This window comes from Lathyrus oleraceus, chromosome 4, assembly GCF_024323335.1.
Source record: "Lathyrus oleraceus cultivar Zhongwan6 chromosome 4, CAAS_Psat_ZW6_1.0, whole genome shotgun sequence".
NCBI lineage: Eukaryota > Viridiplantae > Streptophyta > Magnoliopsida > Fabales > Fabaceae > Lathyrus > Lathyrus oleraceus.
Genome location: NC_066582.1, coordinates 12,086,461 through 12,094,445, shown reverse-complemented (window position 1 = coordinate 12,094,445; position 7,985 = coordinate 12,086,461). Strand labels below are relative to the sequence as shown.

The 7,985-nt window shown below is 37.5% G+C and overlaps 1 protein-coding gene across 1 annotated transcript; it reads left to right on the top strand.

The window, feature by feature from the left end:
• Positions 1 to 3,160: 3,160 nt before the first annotated feature.
• On the top strand, positions 3,161 to 6,838 carry LOC127138382 (N6-mAMP deaminase). Its single transcript, XM_051064818.1, has 11 exons — positions 3,161 to 3,384; positions 3,469 to 3,539; positions 4,723 to 4,814; positions 4,904 to 4,963; positions 5,049 to 5,291; positions 5,373 to 5,449; positions 5,544 to 5,613; positions 5,691 to 5,804; positions 6,031 to 6,097; positions 6,206 to 6,310; positions 6,398 to 6,838. Exons 1-11 carry the CDS (start codon positions 3,308 to 3,310, stop codon positions 6,520 to 6,522), a joined length of 1,101 nt encoding a protein of 366 aa, XP_050920775.1. The 5' UTR covers positions 3,161 to 3,307; the 3' UTR covers positions 6,523 to 6,838.
• Positions 6,839 to 7,985: the final 1,147 nt, after the last annotated feature.

Genomic DNA, 7,985 nt, shown 5'->3' with positions numbered 1-7,985 from the left:
TGTCAGTTGTGGCTTCTCCTTCCTTAGTAATTACTGGATGTACCCATCCTGTTAACACAACCTTCAAAGCCTTATTATCCAGAGATTTTAAGAAAGCTACCATTCGAGGTTTCCAATATTCATAGTTAGATCCATCCAAAATTGGTGGCCTGTGAACAGATCCTCTATCTCTCTCCATAGTACCAGAAAGTATTGTCCATAGATCTCACTCAGAACCAGAGCAGGATGCCTGCTTTGATACCAATAGAAATTTTGGTATCATATATGAGATGTCGAAGGTAATACGACACTAATATTTGAGTAACACAAACAGGATAAAGATAAAGAATGGTAATGCAAGAGACACAAGCAACTGTTAACCCAGTTCGGTGCAACTCACCTACGTTTGGGGGCTACCAAGCCATGAAGGAAATCCACTAAATAGAATCAGTTCAAAGACTCTCAGTACACTTCAACAAGTTACAGTCTTTCTCACCTAATCTCTACCCGTGCAATTTCTACCTAAGCACTCTTAGATATGAGAACCCACTCACTCCCCCTCAATCACACCTGTAATTTTAAACAACAATTCCTTGTGAAAAGAAGACACTTTTCAATAACACACACTTGATCTTACTTAACAGCTTCAATCAAGTAGACACACACTTCTTGCTTAACAGCTTTGATCAAGTAGACACACACTCTTGCTTACAAGCTTAGAGTGACAAATTACAACTCACAAATCAGACCAATTCAATCATCTATGGATGAATTGAATGGCTTACAAGTCTCACGACTAAACAAGACACAAACCCTTATATTCTCTCAATATTTCGCTCAGTTTTGGTTGTGTATGAAATCAGGTTTTCCAAGTCCCTTTTTATAGAAGCTTTCAGCTGGGCTTGGACATCTTGAAAACCCTAAAACTATTTTCCAATTAAATCTTCTCATAACAACTGATTAGATCTCCTTGGAAATAAGTAAATCAGGTTGTAATCAATGATTGAATGCGCCTGCAAATTAGATCTTCAATCATATATAGATTATCATTAAATGCGCAATCACATAACACATAACATTCACCCTGAATGTTCTGTGTACAGGATGTCATGACATCGGGTCTGACATCCTGGAACAATCCTGCATAATTCCATTTATAATTTCCAGCAGGTACAAAATATCAGATGTCATGACATCATGTATGACATCTTGAAACAATCCTGCATAACTATGATTTTAAACTTCAGCAGGTACATAGATATCTTATGTTAAGACATCACATGTAACATCTTGTGAACACTCTTTGTTTTACCAAAATTGCTGCAAACACTTAGAACCAGGTATGCTAAGCATGAATATGGTAATGGATTTGGGAAACAAACATGGGATCAGTTGAATCGAACATGAACGTGGAAGAACCCTAACTGTATGATCTCAAATTAAATAGCGCCTGACACGAATTGATCCCTACTACTATGGGGATTTCACTCCCTATCCTAGATGTTACGCTCCGTTACGCTCAAAGTAAGAAAACATCACGGAGGAGAAACGGACTTACCAGAGAAGACGATTAGAAACTTCAGCAGGTGAGTTCTTGAACTTGATTCGAACTCTTCTTCTTCCTCTTTCTCCTCCTTCTTCTTCTTCTTCTGAACTAGGAAACAGTGAGATGAGAATGTCGTGGCTTAGCTCAAGCAGATTGAAGCTTCAATGTGAAGCTTCAATAGTTTATAGGAGAGAGAGCTTTGAGTAGGGTGAGGGAAGAGAGATTGCAATAGAGAGAGCGCAAATTCGAGAAAATGCCAAGGGTGTGAGAATGTGAGTGATGAATTCCTTAAATAGAAGTGAGGTTTGGAACTTTGGTAGGTTTGGATTTAGGTCTGGAGTTGGTTAGATATGGCTTGAAATCAGTTGGACTTAACTCAGTGGGTTTAGATAGACCCCGGAAGCTCACTTGACATCTAATTATGTTATTCCTTCCAAAAACTCTAGCTCGATTCTAGCAACATCACAGTGTTCTAGTGATCGTTAGTAGGCTTATCAGGCGAACACGTACAAGTAAGGGGCCACGTAGCCCTTAAGCACAACATGTGGCATATGATCTGATTCCTAAATGATTAAAGTCAATCATCTTATATTGGACATTGTATCTCCTTGTAACATCATTCTGGGAAGACCCTCTATCAATGTGTTAGGGGTTGTTGTTTCCACCAGGTACCTGATTCTAAAGTACCCGCTACCTAATGGGCAAGCTGGGGCTATTCAAGGTGTTCAACAAAGAGCCCAAGAGTGTTATCAGAGTAGCTTGGCGACATAAGAGGAAGAGCTCGCCTTTGTGGGCGTCCCCCTCCCCGAGGCGTTGGATGCAAATGGTGATGGTTGTGATCCTAGACTAGGCAAAGACAATGAGAGGCTCGCGCACACAAAAGACCTAAATAAAGTACAAATAAGCCCTTCACCCCACCAGGTGACAAAGATATGTACCTCTCTCACTGAGGAAGAATAACGTGAGTTAGTCGACCAATTTATCAGAAATGCTAACTTGTTTTCTTGGGATACCTATGACATACCAAGAATAGACACCGGGGTGGTGTGCCACCATTTTTCTGTCAACCCTTCTACCAAGCCAGTGACGCAGAGGAAGCGAAAATTTGGCGATGAGAAGAGAGTCACCATCGATGAAGAAGTAGGCAAGCTATACGATGTTGGGTTCATTACGGAGACACAATACCCAACATGGCTAGCCAACACAGTATTTGTGAGGAAGGTGGCAAACAATTGGCACATGTGCGTGGACTTCATCGATCTCAACATGGCCTTTCCTAAGGACCCATATCCTTTATCTGATATTGATCGCCTGATTGATGGGTCCTCGAGCTATCGCATGTTAAGCTTCATGAATGTCTATTCAAGGTACAACTATATTATAATGGGCTCCCTAAATGCGCCAAAGACGATGTTCATGTCAAATCCTGACAACTACCACTACTACAATGGCATACCTTTTGGTCTAAAAAATGTTGGCGCCACCTACGAGTAACTCATAACTCATGGACGTCGTCAATGTCATAAAGCATGGTTAATAAGGCAATGTCATAAAGCATGGTTAATAAGGCATTCATTCCGTAAGCACATCAATAATAATCATCACATATATTTGTGAGCTTGCCGTCTCTCTCTCTCTCTATATATATAAAACAAAATATCCATATTCTACTAAACCTACATTTTAGTGGCGGGACTGACCAAAAATCCCTTAAATCAAACAAACACGAGTTGGGGTCAAAAATCTCCCAAATAATAGTCGTCTCGTTTCGGAAAGACAGAAATGGAGTGGTGTATGTCAATGCCAAAGGTAGAACTCCATGCTCACCTCAATGGATCCATTAGAGACTCCACCCTTCTGTATGTTTTTTTTCCGTCTTCTATTCACCTCTTTTGCTTTTTCAATCTCATTCTCCAACACTCACTCTCAATTCCTTTTCCCAGAGAACTTGCTAAAGGTTTGGGTGACAAGGGTCTCATAGATTTCTCCCAAGTAGAGCATGTTGTCCTCAAAAGTATGCCCATTTTCCTTTCTATTCTTCTTCTTTTCAATGCCAATTGTTACTATTAATTAGTACTGGCTAGAAGAAATGTACTTGTTGTAATTTAACTTTTTGCAATTTCAGTACATTTAGGAATCACAATGTCTATTTACTCCAAATTAATTTGGCCAGTACTTACCGGCCTTGATTTTTAGAAAAAAATTAGAGTAATTATTGGGAAAAACCTAAATCTGCTTTGAAATAGTTTATATAGAGTGACAAACTCTAATATAGGATCAGAGTCTATCGATGGAACCTTGGACGATCCACAGATTAAATCCATGCACCAAGCCCAAAAAAAGTGTTGAGCGTGAGGAAGTGTATTGGGAATGTTGTATATAAATTACCCATAGCCTCGATTCCCATGCAATGTGGGGATTATTTTGGCCAATCCGTAAAAGTTGCACCAGTCGAGGCTAAGGGGCACGGTGCAAACTTCGAGTTCCTATAGACGGTGTAAATGTTCCGGTCAACCTCAAGTCCGCGCCTCTGCGACCATGAGGTATTGTCCATTTTTGGTGTGAGAATCCTCACTGCTCTGCCCTTTAAAAAAGATGCCTTGTTGGGTTAAGATGTATGGGTGTTGTATATAAACTACCCTTAGATTTGATTCTCAAGCAATGCAAAAGACTATTTTGACCAACTCATAATAGTTTAGATAGAGGATAGAGCAAAAACTATTAACTAGAGATAGTGGGAGACCAAAGAAAACTATAGATCCATGTACATTTTTTTTGGAAACCTCAAATGTTAGTATTATGCTAGGAGTGGAGTTTGAATCCTCAACATCCTTATACTCTGCTACTGCTACTTAACTCGCCTGCCCTAGCTACCTGACCAGCCTTATATCCCTTTCTATCCGTGCACTTAATACATTAGATTGTAACGGTGTTGACTTATCCAAGTAACTGATGGCACCTTAAGGAAAAGATTTAATTGATTTTGTTTGGATAGTAGTTTTGTTCCGTATGGTAGATGTTGAAGAATTCCAAAAGGATCCATGTATTCAGGTTCAGGTCCAATACGTTGTTGTATCCATGCAGATATTTCTTTTTATAACCATACAATTGCTACTACACATACTGTGATTCCCAATACAACAACCAAAATTGGTACCGGTATCCTTATAATGCTGATTGTGGTTTTGTCAATATAGATGATCGTTCATTATCCGAGGTATTCAAGCTGTTTGACGTAATCCACATTCTTACAACTGATCATGCCACTGTTACAAGAATTACCAAAGAAGTATGTTTGCTTGCTTAGCGCTTACTGTCAGTATTTTATTAATCTGGAATTTTTGCCTTTGCATTTACGCTAGCAAATTCAAAACGCAGGTTATTGAAGATTTTGCGTCAGAAAACGTTGTGTATGTGGAGTTGAGAACTACTCCAAAGGTAACTAAAGGATCTCAGTTGGTAGGTTTGTGTTTTTTTGTTTCCATGGATTTGGTGAAGAAAACATTTGGTTAATTTCATGCAGAAAAATGAGGCCAAAGGAATGAGCAAACGCTCTTATATTGAAGCTGTTCTGGAAGGTCTAAGAGCCATCAGTTCAGTTGATGTGTGTTTTATTCCTCACAGCGAGGAGCTAAAGAATCATTCAAACCCTATTTCAATCTCAGCCATAAATGATAAATGTAATGAAAATACTAGGAAAAAAATCTTTGTTAGGCTTCTCTTAAGCATTGATCGTAGGGAGACAACAGAAGCAGCAATGGAGACTGTAAGTTTAATACACTGATTTTGGGCCAGCTTATAGGCTTTTTTGTTACTTCCTAGGGATAATATGCTTTTTTTGCTGCAGGTCATGCTTGCGCTGGAAATGAGGCATTTTGGGGTTGTTGGAATTGACCTCTCTGGGAATCCCGCTGTTGGTGAATGGTATATCAACTTGATCTAGGATTCAAGTGCAGTATTTTGTTTCAAATATCATATATTGATGCTTAAGCTCAAAATCTCCTGTTATTATTTACAGGGTTACATATTTGCCAGCGCTAAAATTTGCTCGAGGACAAGGTCTTTATGTAACTCTTCACTGTGGAGAGGTGATTTTTGTTTTTCCCTGTAATTGTTACTATTGTTGTTTCCCTGGCTGGTTTTTATGACTTATAATGCTTTTTAGGTACCTAATTCAAGGGAGATACATGATATGCTTGACTTTCTTCCCGAGAGGATTGGACATGCATGCTTCTTTGAGGAGGAACACTGGAAAAAGCTGAAGTCCACTAAAATTCCGGTAGGATTTGCAAACTCTATCTTTTTTGTTAAATTTGAGTTTTATTTGATCTGGCAAAGTGGAAGTGAAAACCAATGATGTCTCTCCCTTCTATTGATCATTCCTTTAGGGCTTCTAATTGTGGCTATGTTTGAATTTGAATGCTTCATATGATATTGTCTGTTCCCAACTTATTAATCGACAAGTTCCATATATTCTAAATCTTTACCATCTTCATCATATTCAGGTTGAACTTTGCTTGACATCGAACATTAGGACATTGTCCGTTCCATCAATAGATGCTCATCATTTTGGTAGGTTATTTTGTTTACTTTTCAAATTGAAAATCATAAAGATAGAATTAATATAAGAGCCTCATTGTATTGTCAGTGTCCTTTAATGCCGTGCTTTTTGTGATGCAGTGGACTTGTATAAAGCAAAACATCCTGTAGTTCTGTGTACTGATGACTCAGGTGTGTTCTCTACCAGTCTCTCCAACGAATATAAAATTGCCGCTTCTTCATTCGGTAAGTTTCACTTTACTCTTGAACTAGATAGAATGTAAACTAATGCCTAGTAAACGTTGCTAACTAGTTGATTTGGATGTTATCTAGGCCTTGGAAGGAAAGAGATGTTTGAGCTATCAAAGAGTGCTGTTGAGTTTATATTTGCAGATAATACAGTAAAGGAGGATTTGAGAAATATTTTTAGTTTAGCGGCAAAGAATCTGGAGCTCTAGCCTCTAGGTACAATTCCGTACACGGGGATTGTGTGGACGTGTACGAGTTTACAGCGAGCTACACAACTTACTGCTGTTATGTTAGTAGACAATGAGTTAACTTAACAAGGTTGGATGGGTGCTGGTACTTTAGAATAGATTGGAATTGGTTCTTGGTAAAAAAATTGTTTATAAACCAGGCAAACAAGTGGTTATTCTAGGAGGTTTCAGTGGCTTGTGAATTTGGAGATAATCAAGCCATTAGGCATTATGTATATTTGACCACTATGAACTTGCTCATATTATGCCATGCAACACAACAAGAGACTTTTTTCTTCTTCTTGGGGGTGGAAGATTGCAGTTAAGTAAGCCAAAGCAGGTCTAGGTACATGGTTTCCTTGTCTGTTAAATTTTGTTATTTTGTTTTCTTGACTAATCCGATAAAGTTGTTAAAAGCAGGATGAATTCAAGTCCATATTGACTAAGAAATTTTATAAGAGAGAGGTCTCATATACTCCCTAATAAGTTTTTGAGTGGATAAATGGTTGGATCCTAAATCTTTAGTCCATTGACGGTCTCTATATTCCCTAACAAGTGGATTCAGAGTTATGGTTAGGCTATTAAATTGTTTTGGATGAATATGTGGTGTCAAAATAGCCAATTGACACTACCGCACTCCCCTCTAATAAGAAGCCAGTGAGAAAAAACAATAAAATTGATAATCCAAACCAAATCAGACACAAAAAATCCGATTGTTTTTGGGTTGGTACAAAAACAGGACCAAACCAATAAAAACGACGTGGTTTGATTCGACTTTCGGTTTTAGTGTTTACGAACCGTCAAACTGATAAACCAAACGGATAACTATAAATATCTATTTATTCTTTTATTTAGCCCATTATCAAGTTCATCTTTGTTTACATTTTTTTTCTTTGAACAAAATAGAAACAATAAGCCATTAAAACTTGCTTTCACCAATTTACTTTTCTGACAGTTTGCTACCATTGAATTTTTGATGTGTGTTTGAGGTGTGAAACATGTTAACTTATGTGCATTGAAACTTTGTTTTTATTGTTGTGTTTATTTGTTAAGTCTTCAAATCTCTTCCCAATTTTTTCATATCAAGTGTCAACTTTTCTATTTGATAGCGAACTTATTTCATAATGTGATGAAAGTTATGTCAATGTTTCGTATGGATTAAGAACAACTTATAAGTTATTTGAAAAGTACAGCATGAAATATATTATATGAAATGTATTATTTGAAAAAATAATAGTATAAAATACATCGAAAAACATAATAGCAAATAATACATAGATGAATATAATATTTAGAAAAAAATGTTGTAAACCGATCAACTAAATCGAACCAAACCGGTTAGTTTGGTTTGATTCCAATTTTAAAAGATACTAAAAATCGAACCAAATCAAATCGATGAAAAATCATCGTTTCGGATAATGTTTTGACCAAAAATCGGTTTAAAT